Source organism: Pelodiscus sinensis, chromosome 3, assembly GCF_052426305.1.
Source record: "Pelodiscus sinensis isolate ZL-2025 chromosome 3, ASM5242630v1, whole genome shotgun sequence".
NCBI classification, from domain to species: Eukaryota; Metazoa; Chordata; order Testudines; family Trionychidae; genus Pelodiscus; species Pelodiscus sinensis.
The window spans coordinates 169,206,113-169,232,033 of record NC_143054.1 but is presented as its reverse complement, the minus strand read 5'-3'; the positions used below and the strand labels follow the sequence as shown (position 1 = coordinate 169,232,033).

At 44.5% G+C, this 25,921-nt stretch overlaps 2 protein-coding genes across 2 annotated transcripts in view; one reads left to right on the top strand and one right to left on the bottom strand.

The window, feature by feature from the left end:
- ABCG5 (ATP binding cassette subfamily G member 5) overlaps nt 1-20,795 on the bottom strand; it is a 43,656-nt gene extending 22,861 nt beyond the window's left edge. The window contains exons 1-7 of the mRNA XM_006138194.5: nt 20,476-20,795; nt 11,617-11,738; nt 10,517-10,653; nt 10,213-10,311; nt 7,813-7,945; nt 5,009-5,148; nt 3,948-4,077 (exon numbers count right to left, since the gene is read on the bottom strand). Coding sequence (XP_006138256.2) covers nt 3,948-4,077; nt 5,009-5,148; nt 7,813-7,945; nt 10,213-10,311; nt 10,517-10,653; nt 11,617-11,738; nt 20,476-20,591 — 877 coding nt within the window. The 5' untranslated portion in view covers nt 20,592-20,795. The remainder of the gene's footprint in view (nt 1-3,947; nt 4,078-5,008; nt 5,149-7,812; nt 7,946-10,212; nt 10,312-10,516; nt 10,654-11,616; nt 11,739-20,475) is intronic.
- Nucleotides 20,796-20,908: 113 nt separating this feature from the next.
- ABCG8 (ATP binding cassette subfamily G member 8) overlaps nt 20,909-25,921 on the top strand; it is a 36,307-nt gene continuing 31,294 nt past the window's right edge. The window contains exons 1-2 of the mRNA XM_025178998.3: nt 20,909-21,145; nt 22,464-22,574. Coding sequence (XP_025034783.3) covers nt 21,053-21,145; nt 22,464-22,574 — 204 coding nt within the window. The 5' untranslated portion in view covers nt 20,909-21,052. The remainder of the gene's footprint in view (nt 21,146-22,463; nt 22,575-25,921) is intronic.

Sequence of the window (25,921 nt, the reverse complement as noted above, 5' to 3'; positions counted from 1 at the left end):
AGAATGCCACCAGAACAATAAAAAAAGCCTGCTTCCCTCGGTACGTGCCACACTTCTGAGTACAATTTCTTGGGCATTTTGGGATTCACTAGTCAGTGTTTAAACAGCTGTCAGCAATCAGCCACCCAAATATACTAGATTTAAAAAATTGTTCTTTGAATACATTTTATTCTAAGTGCATAGGCATCCAATACACATTAGAATAGGAATCTGGAATTCCTTACTGACTTATGCCCTGCACATTCTCATGCTCTGCCCCCAAAATCTAAAGGAAGAATGGCTGAAATCATCCCTTAGTTTCTTCTTAACACCAGTGGCAGCAAAATGAAACCAGTGGCTACGTCTACACTGGCCCCTTTTCCGGAAGGGGCATGTAAATTTCAGCAGTCGTCGCAGGGAAATCCGCGGGGGATTTAGATATCCCCCGCGGCATTTAAATAAAAATGTCCGCCGCTTTTTTCCGGCTTTTAAAAAAGCCGGAAAAGAGCGTCTAGACTGGCCCCGATCCTCCGGAAAAAGTGCCCTTTTTTTACGAAGTAGGAATAAGAGCCTCCGGAAAAGGGCACTTTTTCCGGAGGATCGGGGCCAGTCTAGACGCTCTTTTCCGGCTTTTTTAAAAGCCGGAAAAAAGCGGCGGACATTTTTATTTAAATGCCTCGGGGGATATTTAAATCCCCCGCGGATTTCCCTACGACGACTGCTGAAATTTACATGCCCCTTCCGGAAAAGGGGCCAGTGTAGACGTAGCCAGTCTGTGTCTGATTCCACATTCTTCAAGCTCATCCTTACCTAGCCACTTAAAGCTTATTTCCATAGAAATCCATCATTTTTCTTTAAAAATGTACTTACATTTACTTTGATTTGGGTTTTTTTAAACAAACACATAAAATAGAAAATTCAAAGTCTTTGGGCTTCATTCTTCCCAACTTGTGTCAATCTCATTCTCCTTACAGACTGCCTTAGATGTTTATTTAATCCCAACAAGAGCCACATGCCTAACCATTGCTTTGATGGTCATTCTACTCAGGAATAAGAAAATCTAGAGACACCCATCTAGATTTATATCATCTGGAAGAATCTATCAGAGGCACTTTGTACCCTGAAGAGCAGACATCAAGCTACCAGATGGAACTATTCACTTCTAAGTCCCATACTGTCATCACTCCATCAACTGGAACATGAGCCAGCATTGACAAGCCAGATGGAATCCATAGCATGCCAAAGATCAGATCAGCATTAATGGCTTCTCCAGCACCAAAGATCACAGTACTATCCTCCACAGTGAGGCAAGGCAGATGAGCAGCTTAGATGAAGCACAATTTCTCGCACTGGCCTTTCTCCCCTAAGAAAAGAAAATTTGAAAAGCCTAAGAAAAGCTGTTCACTTCCACTCCCCTCCCCTCCCAAGTACTGAATACAAAATACTCTTATGCTATAGGCAGTGTTTCTTAAACGTTTTGAGTTCACGGAACACCAAACAATAATATATTTTTATGCGGAAAACCTAGGGTTTAATAAAAATTTGACAAGCAAAAAAAAAAAAAGCCAGGGAGTAACCAGGGAGACTCGGGAGGTCAGGCCAAAATGCGGTTGCAGCACCTTTAACCACCACATGTTTTGAGCAGAAAAACTTCCTTAATTAGAAAATACCCTAGGAACACCTATAACAATTTTCTTCAAAAATAAATTATTTTGTCACACAAAAAAACCTAAAACAGTAACAAAAACGAAGAAGAGGTCGCAGCACATCTGTGAGTTGTTCACGGAACATCAGTGTTCCGCAGAACATAGTTTAAGAAACACTGCTATAAGGCAAGTGACCATGGTTCAGCTCTAGCTCAGCTACCCTGGTCCCTAGGTATGTTCCCAATTCCTTAGCACCAATAATCATGGTACTGATATTTGAGGCAGCACTGGTAGCTGAGCTACTAGCTGCCCTGCTTGATGTATTGCTGATGGATGTTTCCTTTCTCTCCAGTACCATCCTTTTTATCAAGGGTGTTTCATCCAACACCATCTCCAATATCTAAAATCCTGGTAGCAACATAATTGTAGAGGTTAGCACCACCTCCTCTTCTCCAACTTCTTCCTCACCATCCAGCCAGGAGCATTCACCTTCTTACTCACTCAGATTAAGAGATGGTTCTTCACCCCTGATTACAAGAGCTAATTCCACTATCTGGATGAATATAGCTCAATCAACAATATCATAATTAACCTGCTCAACTTACTGAACCTTAACCATACCTCTTTCCATCATTGCCATTTTAGACTTTCTGAAGCCCACCTTCCAGAATGGGGTCTTCTTCCTAACCGTCATGCAGATATAGAAGGTGTCATTCTCAATCTCAAAACCTCCCATAGAAGCTGATGGGGATAAAGAACTCCTGATAGTTGAAGAAGGCAGGTCCTAAACCCGCTAGACCAGTACCCTTCATCTTCTCCCAAAGACTCATCATCATCTCCTTCCCCCCTGACAAAGAGCTTTTTTGGCTCTGGATTATTTCAGGGCTTTTCAAGAGCTGCTGTCTCAGATTGCTGTCACACTGAGGACTGAGATCTTAGTGACTGATAAAAGGCCCATAAGTTATTTGACATCTTCCATTCTTCCACTGTGGGCAAGATCCCTAAAAGCTGTATCTCTTTGGAAGGAAATCTTACTCCTGCATTTCATTCCAACCGGACATATTGAAATACCAAGCTTTATTCATCAAGTATGATTTTTTGATGTGGGACAAAAAATCTCCCCTTTTGATCAAGCTTCGTCCAGAGATCAGAAAGGCCAAGGAAAGGCAATGTGGCCTAATAGCTCTGGACTAGCACCTATATTCTATTCCCAGCTCTGCCACTGGCCTGTTGGGTGACCTTGAGCTAGTCATGTCACTGCTCTGTGGTTCAATTTCCCCATATGTAAAATGGGACTAATGAGACTGACCAAAAATCACTTTCAGCCTATGAATGAAAAGTAGAGGTGACACCACACAAACATTGCAAACCAAAGATTCTAGTCACATACGCAAAATCTCTTGAGGGACCATAGTTACTGTGAGGCAAGTACATGTTTTGTTTTAAATCAACAGTTTTCTTCAGTAAGAGCCACATATTGCATAATGCTGCAGAACTTCTTAGGCTACGGCTACACTACAAGCTTTGCTGGAAGAGGCAATGCAAATGAAGCGTGGATTAGCATTTTCTTGTGCTTCATTTGCATATTCTCTTCCGATCTGTTTTTGCGCAAGGGGTTTTTGCGCAAAAACAAGCAGTGTGGACGTTTCCTTTTTGCGCAAAAACCCCTTTTTGCACAAGATCCTTATGCCTTTCCCCGATTTCCACCCATATGACAACACTTTTAATGAGCAATGACAGTTCAGGAATTTAACTACTAAAACACATATCAACAGAAGACCATTATACTGACTACTTTTTGTGTTTTGTCTCCCACCCATGGGCCGTAAACAAATGGACCGCAGGCACATGTGGCCCACAGGCTGTGTTTTGAGTAGCCCTGCCCTATTATGTCATATTGTTCTATTGCAGTGCTAATGTGTATTTTCACTGTTTACTGATCCATAGTGAAATTTACAGCAGTTTGCACTTTCTTTTCTGGTTCTTGTTTGCCTGTAGCTATGGCATCTGAATGTTCTATATCTCACAGGTTAAAATAAGTATCATACTAGAAAGAAGCAGCGTGTTTTCAAAACTGGCCTAAACTATGTTGTTACTAATTCTACAGTTATTTTTATTCTCAGATCTAAGAGCAGTTGTTCTTTTCATTATGTTGCATAGTTTTATATCATTGATCCCCATTTAGATGCAATGGAACAAGTTAGTTTAGCACAATTACAAAGAATGAGAAGAATTAGAATAAGTTATGTTTACAAAAATTCCAACCTGTTTCCCTAGAATAAAATACCAATATCTTTGTGAATACAAATTGGACAAACTTACCATAAAAGTCAAAAGGATTTGATTGTTCAGGACAGGCATAGTTGCAATCACTAAAAAATGTGATCATTTCTGAAGGATCCCCGCAGAAAACCAATTCTCCAAAACTCATGATGGCAATTTTGTCAAATAACTGGTTGGACAATATAATATGTATTAATGAGAGCAACATAGTACTAACAAGGAAAACATAGTAATATGGCATAGTACTTGCCATAGTAATATGCCATAGTAATACTTTACAATTTGGTAAATCAAAGGGGTCTTTGACAGGAAGCATAGATTTGCCTCATTATTAAATTTCTTTATTGTATTTCTGCACTGCCAAATGTCTTTTTAATTCTAATCTGTTAGAACTGACTCTTCTTAAAGGTATTGGATCCTACTGGATCTGAAGAGAAAGTTGCAGTCCAAACACAGAAATGGGAAATGAATTTGTGAGTTCTCATTTTTAATACCGATTCGCTTTGTGACCTTGGTCATGTCACAGATTCTTTCTGTCTCTCAGTAATCTGAGTCTGTGAAGTCTTTGCAAAGATCTGACTCAGGAAGGTCAGACAAGGATGTTTACTACTACCTGAAAACCAGGTCCCTTTAAAAGTGTTTTGGGTACAAAAAAAAATCATGTAAGGCTGGCCATTATATACATTGTCATTTAAAAAAAATAAACACAACTATATCTAACCTAACCATTATCAACCTAGTAATTATTAGCTGGCCAATTTCTCGTCTCTCAGAAGAAATGACATTTGGAGAGGAATTTGAAAGAGAACTTTTTATATAACAGTTCAGAAAGGCAGAGTTAGTATCATTGGTACAGCAGAGGGATCAATGGGAAGTGTGATTAGACATGAGACAAGAACAAAGAAGTGGAAAAGGGTAGACCTGTAAGGGCCACAAAGGTGAGGATAAGCAACTTGAATTTAATATGGTGAAAAATGGGATCTTGTGCAGGGATCTGAAAATAGACTGTATTTAATTTTGTGTAAATAACTCTCATTGTCAGAAAAACCTACATGAAGTGATGCTCAGTAGGAAGCTATTATCATTTGGATATTCCTTACTCTGAAAAGTTCTGACCGTGGCTGATGAATTGTAATAATCACAATTCTGTCTTTGCGTGCAAGTTCCGAAAGCAACAAGACGATCTGATTTGCAGTCACACAGTCCAGTCCTGTAGTTGGTTCATCGAGTAACATGACCTCTGCGAATATAACAGGGATAATTTCTGAAAATTCAGTTAAATGGGGAACAAACTCTATAGATTCTGTCCTTTATAGACATTCATATAGGCACACTGTAGAAGTACCTCTAAAAGCCATGCAAATCTATGCACACAATAGGTTTATTTCTCTAGCCTGATCCCTCAGTCTTTATTTCAGGGGTGGGCAATAATTTTTGATGGGGGCCACTCCTAGATTTTGGTAAGTGGTCAAGGGCTACACTTTTCTATGGAAGTGGTTCAGCGTTTGGAATTAGGTTGGGTACAGAAGAGAGCTTATGGTAAGGATTTGGAGTGCAGTAGAGGGTGTGGTATCTGAGGGGGAGGTTGGGTGAAGGAGGGGGTTGTGATTTGAGGCACGGGATTGGGGTGCAGAGTCTGGGAGGGGTTATGGATGCAGAAGAGGATTGTGGCCTGGGGGAGGGTTGTAGGAAGGGTGCAGGATCTGAGAGGGGTTGTGACCTGGAGCAGTGCGGTGCAGAAGGTTTGGGCAGTGACCTGGGGCAGGAAGGGGTGCTGACCTGGAGCAGGAAGTGGAGTGCAGGAGGGGCTGAGGAGTCACAGGCAGGCTCTGGCCAGGAGGCACTTATCTGGGTGGCTCCTGGCGAGCAGCCCAACAGGGCTCAGAGCAGTGTGACTGCTCATGCACTGCCCCTGCCCCCAGCACAATCTCTCAGCTCGAATTGGCAGGAACCACCCACAGGGAGGAGTGGGATTGTGCTGCGGGTAGGGGCAGCCAATGAGAACCGGCCAATAGGAATTGAAAGATTGTCTTGGGGGTGGGGGCAGTGCGTGAAACTTCCCCCTTCCTCTGGTGCAGAGAGGCAGATGGCGCACCCTCCCTTCCTGAGGGTCTGACAGGGCAGCCACAGGCCGTATTTTGCCCACCCCTGCTTTACTTGCTTCGATGATCCAATTTCAACCATGGTGAATACTGAAGTGAATAAGATCAGGTCCTCTCTTTGATACTCAGAATTAGAATTTGATCATTTTTTAATGTTCACTTTTTCTCAGTGAAGCTACCAAAATAGATTCGTGGGTTTGTCAGCTTTTAGAATTAGCATTATAAAATGATGCTTATAAGGATATGTAAAATTAGCTAAAAATATGTATTCTGCATGCATACAGTATACACAACTGCTTTATATAATGGACTATTTTAAATTATCCTGTAGTACAGAATGTAGTTCTGTACATTAAACAGTCTTATTACTGCATTATTTTCTTTGTCATTTTAATGTGTATTTTATTATACTTGAGGGTGTGAGAGCTGGAGGAGGAGGAAGAGGAGGAGAGACAGTCCCAAACTATTTTATTTTTTCCACAAAAGAGATACAGCATGGAAAATGCCCCACCTGACAGTCCACCGGTTTGATTAGATTCTATGATTGTTGTCATTAAACCAGAGTTCAGACGGTGCATACTTCAATATTTCATCATTTATCAAGGGAAATTCAAATCCCATTTCATCATTGGCTGAATTAATGTGGCAAACTGCAGATGTTGATGCTTTTAATTTTGCAATATAATGGTCTCTCTTATGTTTCCAACAGAAATCATAAATTTCTTCACAAGAGTGATCAAGAAAGTAGGATATCAGTGCTCTAAAAATTGCATTTGCTAAGCTGTGGGGTATGCATCATTTACTGGCTGGTTGCGTTAATTTATGTATGAGCACTGTTATACTGCAAATGGTTATTCCAACTGGACTGCAGTTTTAAGTAATTGTCAAGGCAAGTTGAGTTTGCTGATGATCTCATGTAAGAAATCAGTGCTTCTTGCGGAAATACTATGCTGGTCCCATTCAGGCAAAAGTCCTTTTGCGCAAAAGCTTTTGTACAAAATGGTCAGTGTAGACAGCTCAGATTTGTTTTGCGCAAAAAAGCCCCGATCGCGAAAATGGCAATCAGGGCTTTTTTGCGCAAAAGCACATCTAGATTGGCATGGACGCTTTTCCGCAAAAAGTGCTTTTGTGGAAAAGCATCCGTGCCAATCTAGACACTCTTTTCCGCAAATGCTTTTAACGGAAAACTTTTCCGTTAAAAGCATTTGCGGAAAATCATGCCAGTCTAGATGTAGCCTTTGTGTATAGAGTGCTTTTTGGACTCTGTTTTATAGCCAAATAAATAAATATGAAGAATAAATATAATAAATAATAAAATTGAACACATACATTACACTTTGAAAGCAAAGTGCTGAACAATCATTACAAAATTAATCCTTACAAATCCCCGCTAAAATATGTAAGTTTCATTGGCTGTGTTTTAAAGATGGGCAGATATAAAGCATTTAAGCACATGGTTTTTTAACACATGCTTAAATCCATAAGAACTAGGCATCTGCTTAAACATAACTATCAGGGTGCAAGTGCCTTGCCCAAGGCCACAGAATAGGCCAGTGACAAAACAGAAGTCTCAGCCTGTGTTCTAGTCATTAGACATATCTGCCTCTCTGCAGAGCTGATTATGCAGTGAGTCTGCAAGTTGAAAGCAATGGAAGTTTGGAGTGTAGATCTGTGACAGAAGAAAAGTGCTATTATATTTGAAAATGTTATTTAGGGGTGGGTGGTGGGAGTGTGCACAAAGTGACAGCATAATGAAAAGGACAAGATATTTGTTTTATTTTGAAAAGCTGTTCAGTACTCACTAGGATCTTGTAATAGCTGGGCTGCAATTGAAACACGACGCCTCTCACCTCCAGAAATTCCCCTAAAAATACGGCTTCCAATTACACTAGTAGCAATATGACTGAGACTCAGCTCAGTCATAACAGCATCTACCTGCAAAACAGTTACAATTTTAAAAATGTGAAATAATATTCAATGCCCAACTCAGACAGCTGCACACAATATTAAAAATTGCAAGAAACAGCTTATATCATTCTAAACTGTCCCCAACATGCTGTCCACACTTCGTGTTAGTGTAAGTTATTTGCAATAATCTGAATTTATTTGTATTTGATCCTTGAATGGGAAGGTAGAATTTCATTTTCAATTAACCATTTACAAAATTTTTAAAGTTCAGCCTTGGGGTCAAGTGTCTCTGACACTGGTTTTCTAATTATACACCATCATAACATCTTAGCCATCTGGCTGTCCATTAATTTAAATGACTGGCAGTCTGAGTATTGTTCTCTATCTGCCATCCTAAAGTTTTCTCTGTTGATCTTTCTGAGGAATATGCTTTTTGTAGATGTCTATGATTTCTGTTAAACTCTCCATTGTCCGCTTCAATCACATATAATTTGGGAACTAATTCTCTTTCTTTATTACAGCTGGAGTTGTCCATCATTTTTCTCCATCCAATTTGACACAAATGGTTTGTGATATTATAGACCCAGCAGTTCTTTAACTGAGTGACATTTATCATAAAAGTGTTGATAATCTTTTTTTGCCTTTTTATTCAATGTGGCTACTTGCTTCATCTCTGGTCACTTTGGAGATGCGTTTTCCAAAATCAGAACAGAATTTCAATTGTCTTCCTATCAAGAATTGTGCTGGACTGCATATCCAGTAGAGGCTACTGGTGTTGATCTGTAGCTCAAAACAGCAAAGAAAACATCTTGTGGTAGGATTTTTTGTGGCTGTCTGTACAGCTTTCTTTCATCATATCAAGGAGCATTAAAGTGAGCAAGGCTAGAGCAGTCTATAGGAGCCTTTGTATAATTGAGAATCAGTATGTAGGGCTTTAAAGAACCAGGAAGCTGTGCTTCACTGACAAAAAGCCAGGTTCTGTGACCTTACTCAAGCACAACTCACATTTGCTTGATTAAAGATTGGAGACTAGGCTCTAAGTAGATGGCATCTCTCAGAAGCTGGAACTCCACACTTGCTGGGTAGCACCTTTGCCTGGAGGTCACTATCTTTGGCAACTTTTCACAAACTTCCATAGACTTCCATACCTCAAAAACTTCCTGGCAGCAGCCATTTGCCCTCTTGCTAGAATGTTCTTCTACCAAACAGCTGGCTGTACCTGCATTTCACCCAGTATAAGGCACAGACAGAATTCATATATTTTCCCCAGACAATTGTAAAAATGGCATCCATTGCCAGCTCTGTGAAATAAAGCACCTGGATGGGCACAAATGACACCAGGAAATTAATGACCTGGATACACCTTTCTGTCTGTCTTCCCCAGTCCATTTAGTTTTCATTTTCCTTGTCTCTATTTAGATTGCTAGATCACTGGGACAGGAGTGTTTCTTCTCTACTGTGTGCAGAGCTGATCACTCTGTCAGGGTCTAAAAAATACATATAATCTTCGACTTCTCACAGAAAAGCAGCAATAAGGAGGGAGGCTATATAAGCTTTGTTCATCTTCCAGGAGGGAAATGATGGCGTTCTAATGTATGTAATGGTGCTCAGATACCATGGGGATGGGTACTAAAGGAGTTCTGAACTTGGTATCAAATTCATTCTCCCATGCAGTAGCAATTGGTACTGATTCAGAAATGATTTTTTCATTCCAAAGAGACAAGGTGGGTAAGAGTACCTTCTATTGGACTGACTTTTGGTGATGAGGGAGACAAGCTTATACAGAGCTCTTCTTCAGGTCTTCTGTGTACCCTCGAAAGCTTGTCTCTCTTACCAACAGAAGCTGGCCCAATAAAACATACTATCACACCCACCTGATCTCTCTAATATTCTGAGACTGACACAGCTACAGCAACAGTAATTTCATTCCAACATATTCATTTTTTTCCCAGATGGCAGCATGGTACACAACTGCCAGTCAGAAGACTGAAGAGTTTTATTCCTGGATCAGCTGTTGAACTCGTGTGTGATCCTGAGCAATTCACTTCAGCTATATGTATCTCTTTTGTAAAATAGGAATGATGATACATGAATTCCTTTATAAAGCATGTTGTGATCTAGGGATGAAAAGTGCCATTGATGAAAGGATAATGTGAGAGCATTAATTGAACTCGGGAATCCAAATCTGCTGAAAGGTAGTGTCTGTGACATTAGTGTGTCTGACCTGCTGGGCATACATGAAATGCCTATGAGACTGTCTTGCTTGTCTCAGTGGAAGAATAAAACGTACTGACCTTATTTCTGATGAAGTCGTTAGAGCGCTTTTGTAGTGCGAGTAAAGCAGTGTAAGTCAAAGATTCTTGTATGGTGAGATAACCTAACAAGGAATCATTCTAAAAAAGGAAAAGAACAACAGTATTGTAACTCCAGGTGTGGTTCTGCTTTACACACATTTCATGCCAGCATAGTTTCAATGACGTCTGTAGAGTCATTTCTGATTTACGGCAGGATTATGGAAATCATAATCGTGCTGTATGATTCTATTATTATCATCACTAACAAAAGGCTCTATGCATATGAATTAAATTAAAAAACAACCTGTTGAACATATGAGAAACAGTCCTGAAATTGTTCCTTCTTCAAGTTCTGCCCATTCACATACACGTCACCTAAGAAATTTCCTTTATGTATCAGTCTTCCTGATATTGCATCCAGCAGAGTTGTTTTTCCAGAGCCTGTTAGTTTAAAAAAATCTCATTTATATTCATATATTATTTTTATTATAGCAGTACCTATTGGCCCCAATCAGGGGTCATGATTCCATTATCCAAGACATTGCACATGCATCTAATGTGCATGCATCATAATTGTGACCATTTGTTTCGTATTGACTCCTCATTCTTTCTTTCAGTTCAGGGGCTGGATATCACAGGGGAATGCTTCAAAGGACCTGGGAACAAGAATGCACTTATTGTTAACCTGCATGGCAAAGACAAGGCTGGCACAGCTTGCAGGAGAGTGCTTGAGTGGCTGAAAGGCTGGTAGTGTCAGGACACTAACTTAAAGCTACCATGGTCATGACCCTGCCGTACTAGAGGCAGGGAGTAACATGGTAACTCACCATTCCTGGTATTCTGAGCATGACCACACATATATTATATGGAGACTGACTGAAAATGCCATGTTTCTAAAGAGACGGGCTGACAATGGCCATGCATGCACTGATACAGCTTTTCTTTTTTAACAAGTCTTTGATAGTCTGCAAGAGTTCCATTCTTTAAAAAATAAAAACCTTCTGGCTAGTTTCTTGGCCTTGCTAAGATCACTGGTGCACTGCAAAGTGACCTCAAAGATGTGAGAATCTACAAGTGTTCTAAAGCCAAAATAGCCAGCTTCTTCCCAGCCCATTCAGGGTAGGCAATGGGAGAGCATATTCTGGTGTCCAGGGGGTGGACTGTGCTTTAGAAATCCTCACCAGAGTAATGCTGCCAAGAAGGCCATTCACCAGCTAGAGACTGTTGACATCAATCAAGAAGTCAATTATTTAACTAAGTAAGTAAACCAGTGTTATAAATACTGTCTGCATTGTGGCCTTATTACAGAAGTGCCACAATCATAACATTCTACAAAGTTAATGTGGTATGTACTTTTTTTAAAAAGTACTACTGTTTTAGATTTGGAAGTTTTGGCCTACTTACCAGAGTTTCCTAAAATTGCCATAATCTGGCCACTCTTTATGTGAAATGAGACATCTCTGAGGATCTGCCGTGTGCGCTTTTTATGGTACGATGGGATATCCCACCAAGGTCCAAGACGTTGTCTTTAAAAAAAAGAAAGTTGAAAAGGATGAAATGTGGCATCTGGAAGAATTTAAAATATCTTGTAAAAATATTTTAAAAAGTGGGTGTGTGTTGAGTTGTGTTTGGTGTGGGGTAGGTTTCTGCTGTTTTGATGTATAAAGAGGATTCAAAAAAATATTTTAAAGGTTTTTTTCAGCTTGTTTTTTACCTTAGTAGTACCAGACTTAACCTTCCTAATATAATCCGGTTTAGGTGGAAGAGCAAAGGGAGGCATAATGAATATTTCTTCTTGGAGTAAAAAACAACAAATGGTCTGGTATCACTTTATAGACTAACGAAACATGTGGATGGTATCATGAGCTTTCGTGGGCACAGCCCACTTCTTCAGATGACCGGAGTTATGATTTGGGGATATGAAAACCCTAAATAAATAGGAGACAAGGGGAGGGGAAGAGAGGAAGAAACAGGGAGGGGGGTAGGAGACAGAGCATCATTAAATATCTGGAGAATGGGTACTTAAACCTAAGCAGCTAAAAATCAAAGTCAATAGATAGATACCACTCAGGGAGCTGTTAGCACCTTCAGTGGTTATTAAGTAGGTAGAGTTCCCACCAGTCAATATCACGATTGAGTCCATTAGCATGTGAATTTAATTTGTGGATGAACCAGGATTCTAGGGCTTCTCTGTGTATTTGGCTTGTAGAGCTGGTTTGTGACAAGACAGCTACTTGCAGATCTGTCAGACTGTGGTTAGGCAAGCTGAAATGTTCACCAAAGCTCATGATACCATCCTACATGTTTTGTTAGTCTATAAAGTGCTACCAGACAATTTGTTTTTTTTTTCCTATAAGGGTACGTCTACACTTGCTCCCTAGTTCGAGCTAGGGATGCAAATGTAGCCGACCAAATTTGCTAATGAAGCGGAGATTTAATTATCCCGCGCTTCATTAGCATAATCTTGCCCGCGCATTATTCCGCTCGCCAGCTGATTTGAACCAGGAAGTGCGTTCCGGGACACGTTATTTTGAATCAAACCCCTTGGTTCAAACTAACGTTACTCCTCAAAAAATGAGGGATCTGGGGCAACCGCACAGACTGATGTGTCTGGGGGAGAGACATTAGGAGCACCGCAAGATCTGTCAAGAGTTTTGTCCCAGAACTCTGAAAAACCAGAACCAGTTCTCAAGAGCCCTGTGGAGGCTGTGCTCTGTTTGCATTTGGACCCCGGCTCAATGGAGCCAACTCTGAGCTCCTCCCCATTGGTGTGGAGTGTGCTGGCACTGACAGCATGCCAAGACGGTGCTTAGGAAGGGCTCATCTAGAGACACTCAGCACAACCAGGGCTCCACCCACCAGGCCCCCTACATAAGCCACAGTCAATCCTCAGTGCCCAAAAGAAGCTGAAGAGGGGCTGCTGCCCTTCAGCCAAGCTCAAAGAGCAGGTGGTTGAGTCATGCCATCTCAGTCCTGTTGCCAACCAGGGTCACATTTGCTGCTGCCCTCTAGGCACACCCACATTTCTCAAATTGTGGGTCCCGACGCCCTGGGGGTCGCGAGCAACTTAGAGGAGGGACGCAGTATCACAAAGTTTGAGAACCTCTGTCCTAGGGTATTCAGTTGGGTCCAGACCTCTCTGTGTCCTGGTTGGACACAGCTGAGAGCTGAATTTTCCCTCCATGCCAGAGGTGAGTGAGGATGCAAGAAATCTGCCAGAGCTCACAGGAGCATTCTCCCCTGCAAGGAAGGACAAGTTACTAGTGTCAACTCAACCCTCAGTGCCATCATCTCCACATCATTCCCCCACATGGGGGATCCACACTGGTCCCCCAGTCCTCAGCACCAATCACTGGCACTGATAAGCATTGCTCCTCCTTGGTCCTCCTAGACAAAGCCCCTGGAGTCAGCAGCAGAGTCATATTGCGCCATCAGGAGCAGAAGGCCCTGGTCCCTACATGATCGGTAGCCCTAGCTGGTTCCAGGGCTGGCTCAGAGGTAGGCTCCGATTCAATGGCCCTTTTAGATGCCTTGAGCATTTCATCAGAGCCAGAGACTCAACTAGAGGTCACACTTCACATCCACATCAGCAGCCGCAGTGTCGTTTGTACCATCACCAGTGATGTCAGCACCAAGGGCCTGAAGATAGCAACATCCCAGTCATCTGCCACGACACCGACTCCCACAGCACCGATGTTGGCAGTACCCACAGCAATGACAGTCTCAGCAGCAGCAGCATCTGCAGCTTCCACGGCAGCAACAGGTTCAGCACCAACATCCACACCACACCGACAGCCATGGCAGTGATGGCCTTGGCATTTTCAGCTCTACCTGTTGGGACTGCGCAGTTCCTCCCACTCCAGAGCATTAGGCACCATGAAACCTTCTGGGCACCAAGAACAGAGGTCAGGAGCCACTACCAGCCAGGCTCACCCTCTGACAAGGTGGTGACAGGCACATTAGCAGCCCTGGTCCTGGAAGACAGCAGGGTCTTGCAGCAACTCCTGTTGAGGGTGGCACAGAACCTGGGGATCCAGATAGAGGCAGCGCTGGAGGATGCTGACCCCATGGTTGACATCCTCCCCCCCCTTCACTAAAACCTCGTGGCAGACCATGGGTTCTTTGCCTGCCATGGCAAAGAGAAATGATGGAGGTACTTTGTCCTTGGCAAGGAGTACAAACATCTGTACACACACCCTCTGCCAGACTCCCTGCAGCCAATCAGTGCGAGTGCCTGGGCTACCAGGGTCCCCTCTGAAAAATCAGGAGGATAAGAAATTAGACCTTTCTGAAAGGAAGGTCTAGTTGATGGGCGGGGGAGGGGAGATTGCAGCTCAGCATTTCAAACCAGCAGGCCATCATTATCAGACAGAGGGAAGCTGCGTCTGCAGGAGAGGAGGCACATGGGAGGGGGAAGCAAAGTGAGGACACCCAGCTTCAGCAGTTAGAATCTAGGCGATCATGTGACCTCCTCATGCCCTGCTAACACACCTGTGGAGCCCAATATGCAGAACGGCTGCCACAGGATTCCCACACAGAGTTCTCTGCAGTGGTTGAGGAGAGCAAGTTCTTCACCTGCACCTCCCTGCAAGCAGCCCTGGATGGGGTGGATGTGGCCACTGGCACTATAGCTATGGGAGTAGCCATGAAGATGAGCTTCTGGCTAAAGGTCTCTGGCCTCCCCATGAAGTCCAGGAGACTGCACAGGAACTCCCCTGAAATTCCCTCTTTTTTGAAGAAAAAAAAAAAAGATGCAAGGTTTCATAGCCTCAAGAACTCAAGGGCCACTCTCAAGTCCCTTGTCCTCCAAACCCCTGTGGCCCAGCAGAAACATTTTAGGTCACAACCTCTACCAAAATTTTATCAGCCACACAACAAGCAGAGCAGTTCCCCGTGGAGGACTGAAATAACAGAAAGAGTCCCCGCCCTTCTTCAGGCCAGGCTCTGGCCAGTTGGAGCTGTCTTCAGACCATAAGCAGGTCTTCTGACCAATGTGGATGCTGGATCCACCCCACCTTACCTTCTCATGCCAACTATCCCCTTCTACCTTACATGGATCTGTATTACATTGGACTGCTAGGTAGTTCTAAATGGTAGAAAGGAAATACTCCCTCCAATTTTTAGCCCTTTCACCCTTCCAATTCCATTCCCTGTCACTCTTCAGGAATCCTTCTCATGAGCAACTTGTTATATAGGAGGTGCACTTGCTCCTATCTCTAGTGGCAGTGAAGAAGTTCCTCAGAAGCTGAAGGGCAAGGGCTTCTATTCCCGTATTTTTTAACACTGAAAGCCAAAGGCAGCCAAAGGTGGCCTCAGGCCCATCCTAGACTTGCAAGAACTCAGCAGGTTCATGAAGAAATTGAAGTACCACATACTCTCCTTGACCTCAGTCATCCCTTCCTTGGATCCAGAGACTGATATTCCACCCTCAACATGAAGAATGTTTACTTTCACATTGCAATCACTCTGTCTCACAAAAGGCATCTCAAGTTTGTGTTGAACCACAATCACTACCAGTTCACAGTCCTCTTGATCGGCTTCTCAGCAGTGCCTCAAGAGCTACCAAATGCTTGGCAGTCATGGCTGCATTCCTGCACAGGTGCACGTGCTTCCATACCTCAACAACTGGCTGATGAAGGGCTACTCCAGAGACCAAGTGGAAGCACAAATCATGTTCATAACAGCAACTTTCAACAAACTGGGCCTTCTCCTGAACATGCAAAAATCTGAATCATTTATGAAGACAACACTACAGCAATGTCTTGTTTAAACAGAGGTGCAGGTTCCTCTCCCCTTTGCCAGAAAGCCTTCAAGGTGTGGGACTTCTGCATAGCTCATTCAATACAGAACAAATTGGTGGACTGTCTCAACATATTGTTTCACAACCACAAATGGTCCCAGATGTTGCAAACTCCATCTTCCATTAGTGGAGGTTTCCCCTGGTAGACTTGTTCAACATGTGATGTAACAGGAAATGCCAGCATTTTTGCTCCTTCCTGAACCACGGCCCAGGCTCCATTGCAGACACATTCCTCCTTCCCCAGGAGGGCCATCAATTGTACACATTCCCTCTCATCACTCTTGTTCATAAGATGCACCTCAGAATTTGGCAGGATGAGGCCTTGGTGATTTTGATAGTTACAGCCTGACCCCAGTGGTACACTTCTCTCCTGGAAATGTCTGTGGAAGCCCTCATCACCTCACTGCTCTTCCTAGACTTGATAACTCAGGATCACAGTCATCTCCAGCACCCCAATTTTGAACAGCTGTACCTCACAGCACAGAAGCTCTGTAGGTGAACCTGATAGAACTCACTTATTCAGATCCAGTCAGACAAATCATACTTGGCATAAAGGAAACCCTCCACCAGACCTATCTACCTGGCAAAGTGGAAAAAAAAGTCAGTGCAACACTGTCTGTCTCTGATACTTGTATCTATATCCCTATTAGTGGACTACCTTGTCCACCTTAAGCAGCAGGTTCCTTTCTATGTTATCAGTAAAAGTTCAATTGGTCGCCATTTCTACCATCCAGGCACAGAGGTTCAGTCAGTCTCTGCCAACCCCATGGTTAGCCACTTCCTGAAAGGTCTGGACAGGCTATATCCACATGTCTAACAGCCAGTCTCAGCCTAAGACCTCAGTCTAGTCCTTTCCAGGCTAATGGGGCCTTTCAAACCACTGGCAACGCTCTCTGCTGTACCTCTCATAACAAGGTGGCATTTCTAGGATCTATTACCTCTGCCAGGCCATTATCATCAGAGCATCTTTACAATTGTTTTCTGTAAAGACAAGTTTCATCTCAGACCTCATCTGGCTTTCCTCCCTATGGCTGTCTCCCAGTTTCATGTCAGCTAGGACATCTGTCTCCCAGTTTTCTATCCTAATTTGCACTCAAGTATTAGGGAGCAAAATCTTCACTCATTAGACATTTGCCAGGCATTAACGTTTTACCTCGAGTAACAAAACCATTCAGAAGTCCATTCAGCTGTTTGTCATGATGGCAAAAGAATGAAAAGGCTTCCAGCCTCTTCCCAAAGGATTTCATATAGATCTCATCCTGGTGAAGATAACAGACCCTCTGCTTATAGTACACTCCACCAAACATCAGCAGCATTTCTGGCACATGTTCCAACCCTGGAAACATGCAGAGCATCATCGTGGTCCTTCATACATAATTTCATCTCACAGTACACACGTTTCCGGCAGCTTGGAGATGATGCAGCCTTTGTTAGACTGGCACTGTAATCAGTAAATATTTAAGCTCCAGCCCTGCCTCCAAAACTCAGACTTAAGAATCACCTAATTGAAATTGACTTGAGCAATCACTCAAAGAAGAGAAATTGTTTACTAACCTTTTCATAACTGTTGTTCTTCAAGGTGTGTTGCACATGTCCATGCTAATATTCACCCTGTTAGTCCTCTGCCAGAGTAGCTAGAAGAAGGAACCTAGAAAGTGGTAGGTCAGCAAGGCCCTATATTAAGTGACATGATGGCGTGACCCCAGAGCATGCCCAGGCCAACCCAACACATACTGCTAAGGGAAAATCTTCTGGCTACCATGCACGTGGTGCACGCATACCTAATTGTTGTAGATATGAGCAACACATCTCAAAGAACAACAATTACAAGATTAGTAATCATTTTTTATTGTGAGCTCTTTAATTGTAAGTACAAAGGTGTTTGGCCTTTAACAAAGCCACTGAAGTTAAATAGGAATTCAGAAGAAAAAAAACAAAAAAACAGTTTTAAACAGATTTGACTAAAAATCCTTCCCCTTTTAATAGCTCATCTTATTCTGCACTGGCTATGTTGACATCACCAGTTCACAAGCTCTCCAATCCTACCAGTCTTCCAGCCCAGATACAAGCTTACATTTTAAAAAACAAAAGAAATGAAACCATAACTATTTCAGGCTTTCTTTATACCATTAGCAGACTTACCCAGCATTGCCTGGGTCCTTCAGAGCAGGAGGCTGGTGGTGTGGGGGTGCTGGAGTCAGGGCAAGGCCTTGGGGATGTGGGAAAGCAGGGCAGGGGGCTAAAGGCGGAGAGTGTGTGAGAGTGAGGGTTGGGGGGATGAAATGGGGCTCAAGATGGGGATGTCCCATTCAGCATGGACATTTTCTCTTTTCCCAGACTCCTCGTGGCCACCAGGAGCTTTTTTTCCCTCTCCCTCCGCAACATTGCAGCCAAGGGCCAGGATGGGGGAAAGGGGTTTGGGGTAAGGAAGCTACTTACCTGGTGTTCTTGCAGGCAAGATAGTAGAGCCCCAGCCCTGCTAGCCAGGGCTGGACAGAGGCATGGGCGAGCCGGGCAGCTGCCCAGGGTGCCAACTGATGGGGGGGCGCCTGACGGCAGCTGTAAGGGGCACGTGGCGTCCCTTACAGCTGCCATCAGGCGCCGCGCACCCAGCTCCCGCATCCCCACTGCGCTGTCCAGCAACGCCCTTCCCCCCATGGCCGCGGCCCCCTACACGCCCGGTGCACGCACCAGCAGCAACAGCCAGGCTGGACTGGGCCGCGCTTGCACCGTGCGTCCCAAGAGCAGGCCCCGGGCTGCGTGCCAGCGGCCATAGCTGGGCCGTGTATGCGCCGTGCGCACCGGGGGCGGGCCTGCGCTCCCTACGGGGGTGGGCCCGCTCCACACGGGCGGGCCCACGCATGGACCGTGCACCCAGAGGCGGCACCGCACACCCGTGCCCGGGGCGCCAGAATGCCTCGGGCCGGCCTTGCTGCTAGCCATTCCTTGGTGGCATGGCTACCACCAGTGGACACTTTTGCCATGTAGCTCTCCACTGAGGGCTCGCTGTCCCAGTGGCCAGTCTCATATCACATCCCTCCAAACAGAAGCCCCTCCCTTTTCATGTTATGGAAAACAATGCTTTTCTCAGGGCTTCTGGTTGCCCTGACACAGTCAGTCCTTGACCTTGCTTTAAGTTAGGAGAAGAGGAAGATGTATACCAAATTTGGTGGCCCTAACTCCTACGGTATAGGAAGAGTTCTTGAACAAACAGACTCCAGACGGACACACAGACAAACAGACACACTCTAAAATATAGACAGAAACTAGCAGACTTACCTGGCATTGCCTGGTCCTTCCGGGCAGAGGTTTGGGGATGTGGGGGAGAGGCATGTTTTCTCCCCACCCACTTCCATTCCCCCCAAGCCCATCCAGGGCCTCTTCTCTCCCCTCCAGGCCAGCACCCCAGTCCCTCTGGGATTTGTTCTCTTCCCCCCTTCCCCTCCACATGCCAGTCCCCAGGCCACGTGGGGCCTGTTCTCTCCCCATCCAGGCCAGCCTCCAGCCCATCCACGGTCTGTTCTCTTCTCTCCCCCCCCCCCCAGACTCCAGCCCATCCTGCGCCTGTTCTCTCCTCCCAAGGCCACCCCCCCCAACCTACCTGCGGCCTCTTCTCTCCACATCTATGTCACTCCCCCCCCCAGCCTGTCCAGGACCAGATCTCTTCCCACTCCATGCCAGCCCCCAGCCCACCCAGTCCCTGTTCTCTCCCTCCCCAGACTCCCTCAGCCACCAGGGCCTGCTCTCTCCCCCACCCACCAGTGCTGCAGCCAGCGGCTGGGAGGGAAAAAAGGGATTTGGGCACAGGGGCTACTTACCCAGTTTGCTTGCAGGCAAGATGGTGGAGCCCAAGGACCCCTGCTAGCCACTCCCGTGGTGGTACGGCTGCCCTCAGCTCACATTCTGCAAAATAGCTCTCCCTGTGGGCTCGCTCTCCCCAGTGTCTACTCTCGTATCGCGTTCCTCTGAAAGCAGCCCCTCCCTTTGCATGTTACAGAATACTGTCTCTTTCCCCCAGGCACAGCCAAACCCTGACCTTGCTTTAAATTAGGAGAGGAGGAAGCTGCTTGCTAATTTTGGTGGCCCTAGCTCTTACCATTTAGGAGCTCCTGAACAAACGGACTCGCAGACAGACACGCAGACAGACAGACGCGTTCTAAAATATATAGATATATAGATAAGAAAGCAAAAAAGATACAAGCCTGATTTTAGTTTTCTTTGGAGCTTGCCTTTAAAGAACCACTTATTAAATCTTCAGAAAGCAGAATCAATCCTTACTCTCAGGAGAATCTAGTCTAAACAGATAAGGCCAAATTCATCCTTGGTGTGGCCCTTCACTGGACTAAGACGAGGGTCTATCCTCTTACTGTTATTCTATAAAGTAAAGTAAAGTTATCCCTGTGATCCAAGGAGTAATGCCGTTGCAGAGTTCCAGTTACTTTTCTGGCTCTTACTAGCTTTACCTGACTGTGTAGGAGAGCCCCTGGATGCTGACACTGTTACGTGAAGACACAACAGACTTTCTTTCTTCTCCTCCGGAACCCCAGCCACTCCTTTCCATTGTAGTAGGCTGGCTCATGCTCAGGCAGACTGGACACTTTTCTTAAATCACCCTTTCAACAAGCTGGTAAATCAGTTAATTCAGACAAACACTCAGCCACCAAATGGCTACTGCAGCAATGAAGAGGGTGTGCAGCTTCACTCTGTCAGTCGTCCACAGGATCAGTCATGGAGCCAGACTAATTTCTACACCCAGGATATTACTCTACAGAAGGCTGCTGCTCTCAGTTTGCTTTTTCTTTCCAAGCACAGTTGATAGATTAGCCATAACTATTATCTGATTAACCTTTAGCCTGAGCTGTTATTATTCCAGTAAAGGAGAACATTACCCTATCTACAGAGACAAGTAGACCAGAGAGACCCAGGATATTAGGAGAAACACCAGCTATGTTTTGGTAGAGGGCTTTGAAGGGGGTTAAGCTTAAAGCCAAGAGGAAAAGGATTTCCACAGTATTTAAAAACAGAAAAGAAAGTGGCAATATGGAAAGTTCCACCACAACTATGGAAGAAATGACTGAAAAAGTCCCATCGGAGCATACCATTGGGAGCCAAGTTACAGAGCAGGATTTTTCGGTGAGTAGAGTTCATAGGAACTGAAGGGGAAACCCCTGAAAACTGCATTTAGCATTACATGTAATGAACAGCAAATTGGATTTGATATATAGTGTCCTCCATCTGCATATGAATGTGGAATGAAGACAATATAGAGCCCTTAGAGAAGCAGCATAGACTTATGGTCAAGGCAGTTGAATGGGACACATGAAATCTGGGTTCTGTTATGGGTTTTGCCTCAGACTTCCTCTATGAACTTTTGCTTTAGTCCTCCCATTTGTAAAAGAAGGGATAATATAACTTTCCACACTGTAAAAAGGTGTGCAGGCAGGATAAATGCATTCACATGCAAAAGCACTCACGTATGAATGGTATGGGCCATATAAATATTAAAATTAACTGCATTTGCTTGGGAGTGTTACTATATAGAAAGTGACTTTTAATATACTTTTATAATAAGCTGCTGTTTGAAAGCAATTGTGGGAGATTTCTGTATTATTTCTATGAATAATATGTGCCTTGGTTTACGTGTTCTGTTTTGCACTGCTATCAGCTCAAATGATTAAGTTAGACCTGAGATAAAGTTTGGTTGAATGCAGAAAGTACAGACAGTTGGTTAGTTTTGTTAAGGCCATTAAAACATTCTAAAGACAATACATGCATGGAGTCCTTTGAAGCTTCACCGCCAACCCATGTTTGGCTGAAACAGGGTTAGACTGGAGAGGAATAAACTGATCTGCCCAGATCAAGGGCAAATGCAGGGGCTTGAAGATGACAGTGAGAGAGCAAGGGATGGAATGCAGAATAAAGACTGGATGGAAACTCGGCCCATGCCTCAAAGGAGACTCTGTGGGGGAAATGGAGTCAGAAGTAACAGCTGCATGCATGCAGGCTCTCTCCACCCCGCTTAAGGCTGAAGCCTGCTTAGGCTAAAGAGGACCTGCATAACTAAGTAAGGAAAAGGTAAAAACAAAAATTTTAAGACTTATGTATTTTTTCTCAAAATGGGACCCATTTTAAAACTGGAATGAAATTGGATCCATTTCCATTTTGAAAATGGACATCTTCAAGTCCAGACAAACAAGGAAATGAACTAAAAGCCCACTGCATATTTGGGTTTTTTTAATTGTTCGCACCCCTCTAGTTCTGGGTAATTTTCTAGTGACTAGAGAGAGACAACTCATTTAAACTCTTTACATTTTGTGCTATGGTAACTAATACATTGTACAGTTATTACACGTCGAAAACATTTCCCTTGCTGCCTTTTCCTCTAAACTGTAATTTTAACAGCATTTAAAAAATAAGCGAGTTGTAATTATCCTTCTAATAATTTCTACAGAGACAGAGGAGGTTCAGAGACAGTATTTTTTGCTCTGAAGAGGATAACAGTATGTATTTCACATACAGTGGCAAATCAAATGTCCTAGAGGTCAAAGAACTCAACTACCAGGTACAAGGATCGCTATCTCTTGCATTATATTATGTTGTATTATACTGTATACAATATAATCACTTATATTATGTAATGCATACAACAATTTCCTGTTTGCAATATTTAGATACTACTACAGGGCTGTGCCCCCTGATCGCTACACTTGCCAACCCCCCATCTGTCCACCACAGCCTGATCAGCAGGAGGGGGGCTGCCACCAACCCTTGCTGTGGCCAGATGGCAGCTGGACCGCGGGGCCTGCGCCAGGATTGGGGCAGGGTGTCCAAGATGGAGGGTGGGGCAGGCTATTTGGCCAGGGGAAAAGGGGCAGGAGTGGGCTGGGGACAAGGTGTCTGTTTGGGGTGAGGAGGCAGGAGCAGGCTGGGGGCAGGGTGTCTGGCCAGCCTGGGACAGGAGGTAGCTGGTGCCCCAGGCTGGGGACAGGGTGTCTGGCCAGCCTGGGACAGGAGGTAGCTGGTGCCCAGGGAGAATGTGTGGATTGCTAGAGCCAGACAGCAGAAGCACCTAGGCAGGCAAAGGGGGAGGGGAGAGCAGCTGCTGGAGGGTGTCTCCCTTCTCCATGTGGGGACTTCATCCCCGGCCTGCAGCAGGCGGCTCTGAGAGACAGGACTGGCCTCTTCTTGGGGTGGTGAATGCAGGTGCACCTCGGGCCGCAGAGACTCCTCTCTCGGGAGAGAACTTTCCCTTTTGGCCCCCACCGGTTGGCTCTGCGATCTCCACCTCATGCACGGGGACTGCTCGTAATCCTGTCTCTCCAATGCCCTCTCCCCTGCTACACCTGGGCCCAGTGAAGAGCAGTGGGGGAGAGCAGTGCTCCAAGAAGCACACGAGGACAAAACCAAAAGTCTTGGTGCGTGTGACTGGGCTGGCCAGGGAGCTCTAACAGGGGCCCAAATTAACTTCAGAGGCAAACTTTGTAGCAACCCTCCCCAGACAGTCAGTGTCCTGGCAGCTCACCTCCCCAAAGCAGAATGCATGCTTCTCCAGAGGCTGGATCTGGCACGGAGCCTTGGAGCTTTCTCCTCCCCCACACCGCAGGAAGCCAGTACTGGTGCTCTAATCTTGAAGATGGGGGACATGACGTTGGAGCATCAGGCAGGCCAGGCAGGCAGTGGTGGCAATTCCCCACCACTGCCACTGCCCCCTGTCCCTCCTGCAGGGGACAGCAGGGAACCCAGGGCCCCCCCAAGGAGGGACCAGGGGGAACCCTGAGCTATGGCTGCCTTTTCCCCTTCTGACTCTGTGGAGGCTAGGGGACAGGGTGACAGAGAGTGATGTCAACACATCACTCTGTTGTCTTGCAGGAAATTTTTTAATATATTTATAGAGAGAGATAAAAGGTAAAGTTGAGTTAAATTACATATAGCAACTGAGACGTCATCTTGCAGTTGCACACACAAACATCACTGAAGCCATGGAAGTTTGGGGTGCATGGTAAGTACAGGATCAGGTCCTTAGCTACATTTTAAATGGTGGGCTAGGCCCTCAGTTGCAGCAGAGATAGACTTCACATAATGAAGGGGTAGGACAGCTGCTATCATGTTCCCTAGATTTGGAACAGGCTCAGGGCAGCTGGAGGTTACACCCAGATGACCAAAATCCAAGGGGCTACTCTAGCAACTGGGGATCACAAGGGTGAAGGGATGTCCTGGTTATGTCGCCTTTCTCTCAGGAACATACCCTAGGCTGAGTAGAGAGCTGCAAAATACTACTGTTGGGATTTTGTGGTTCCCAGAGAGTCAGGTGCTGGGCAGAATCAAGGGTCTTTGATAATTCAATTCAATTAAATTCAACAAGACTTTATTCAATGTGCACAAAGGGAGAGCTCCTGGTACTAAAATCAGCCAGAGCCCCTCGAGCAAGGAGCCCCTCCCCTTGCTGTTTTATAGCACATGGCAGTTACATAACAGGTTACATAACAAGTTATAGAACACAAACTTCTAAACCAATCATATTCAACCTTTCCATATATGGCTTTGTTTGTCACATGCTTGTACTTCTCTGCTCCACATGTTGAGTTCACCCCCCTCCTCTTGGCCTTTTCTAGACTGTTTCTGGGGTGGTGAGCCACAGCATGCTTCTTTATGCATATCTACTTTCCAAACCACATTTTGTTTGAAATGAACACAAGCATATCCTTCAGCTCCCCCATTTGGTTTTGGGGCTAAGAACAATTCTTAGACCCCCACTAACACCACTTCCTTGTATTTATTAGGAGCTATAATTGACCTTATCAACACTTAATTAACTGCAGTTTTGGTAACAGAATTAAACAATACATTCAACCTTTAATACATAATGATATCTACACTAAAAGTAATAATAAGTCCCCATATCCATTGCGAAAACACAACTGAAATCCATCCCCAGGGAATCTCTGTTCCCACAATAGCAAACTCTTTTATCCACTGAATCACTGTAATTGCCTTACCACTTCTTTCATAATATCTTCCACAATAGGAAGAACGAGATGTTCAAGCCAGGCTTACCTTCCAAAGCTAAATACCCAAATCCACACCAGGTAGTGGAGTCTTTCTTCACTGTTATATCATCCATTAAATTAAACATTACATGCACCATTAAGTCAGGTCCCAACATTTGAGATAGGGCTTGTCCTGACTCCATGTTTCTTATATGCAAAACCCATCCTCCCAGGATGGAACATTGGTCCCATGGGAAAGCTATATAGTTATCTCCAGCCATTATTACATACTCAGCTACACAGGTGTCTATGACATGAGAATGGGAGTGGGTGGAAGGGCTGAGCCTCCAATCCAGGAGACCAACCCACAGAAATTAACACCTCTTCAAAGATGGAATGATCATTCCAAAATGCCCATTATCAATAGAGACCACGCCCCTGCCATCATCCAAGGTGAAGACATTCAGTCTTTGAGAACTGTGGCTCTCACCCAACAGGGCACCTGTGACACAAGCAAGTCTCCTATCAGGGCTACAACTTTCATGTTGAACACCATGCCAGTATGATAACACCATTCCAGACCAATGCTTGCTCATACATTTTAGTAGTTTTTAATAGATGGCTGAGTACAACAGTGAGGACCTAACCAACTATGTTGCTGAGTTAAGGTGATATCTAACTTGATTAGACATGAGCCCTACTCTCACCACAATAAACTGTCATCCCTGCTACTAACAAATTTTCAACCCAGTCCCTGTTATGAGATTTGATAGCTTGAGTAATGGCATTTACAACTGATCCAGTGGCTCCTCCCCAGGTAACTACATCAATACAACACTGAAAGCCACGGCAGCATTATTAAGATGAGACCTCTAAGAGAACTCTCAAGTCTCAGAAACCACTCAAAACAATTAGTAGATCG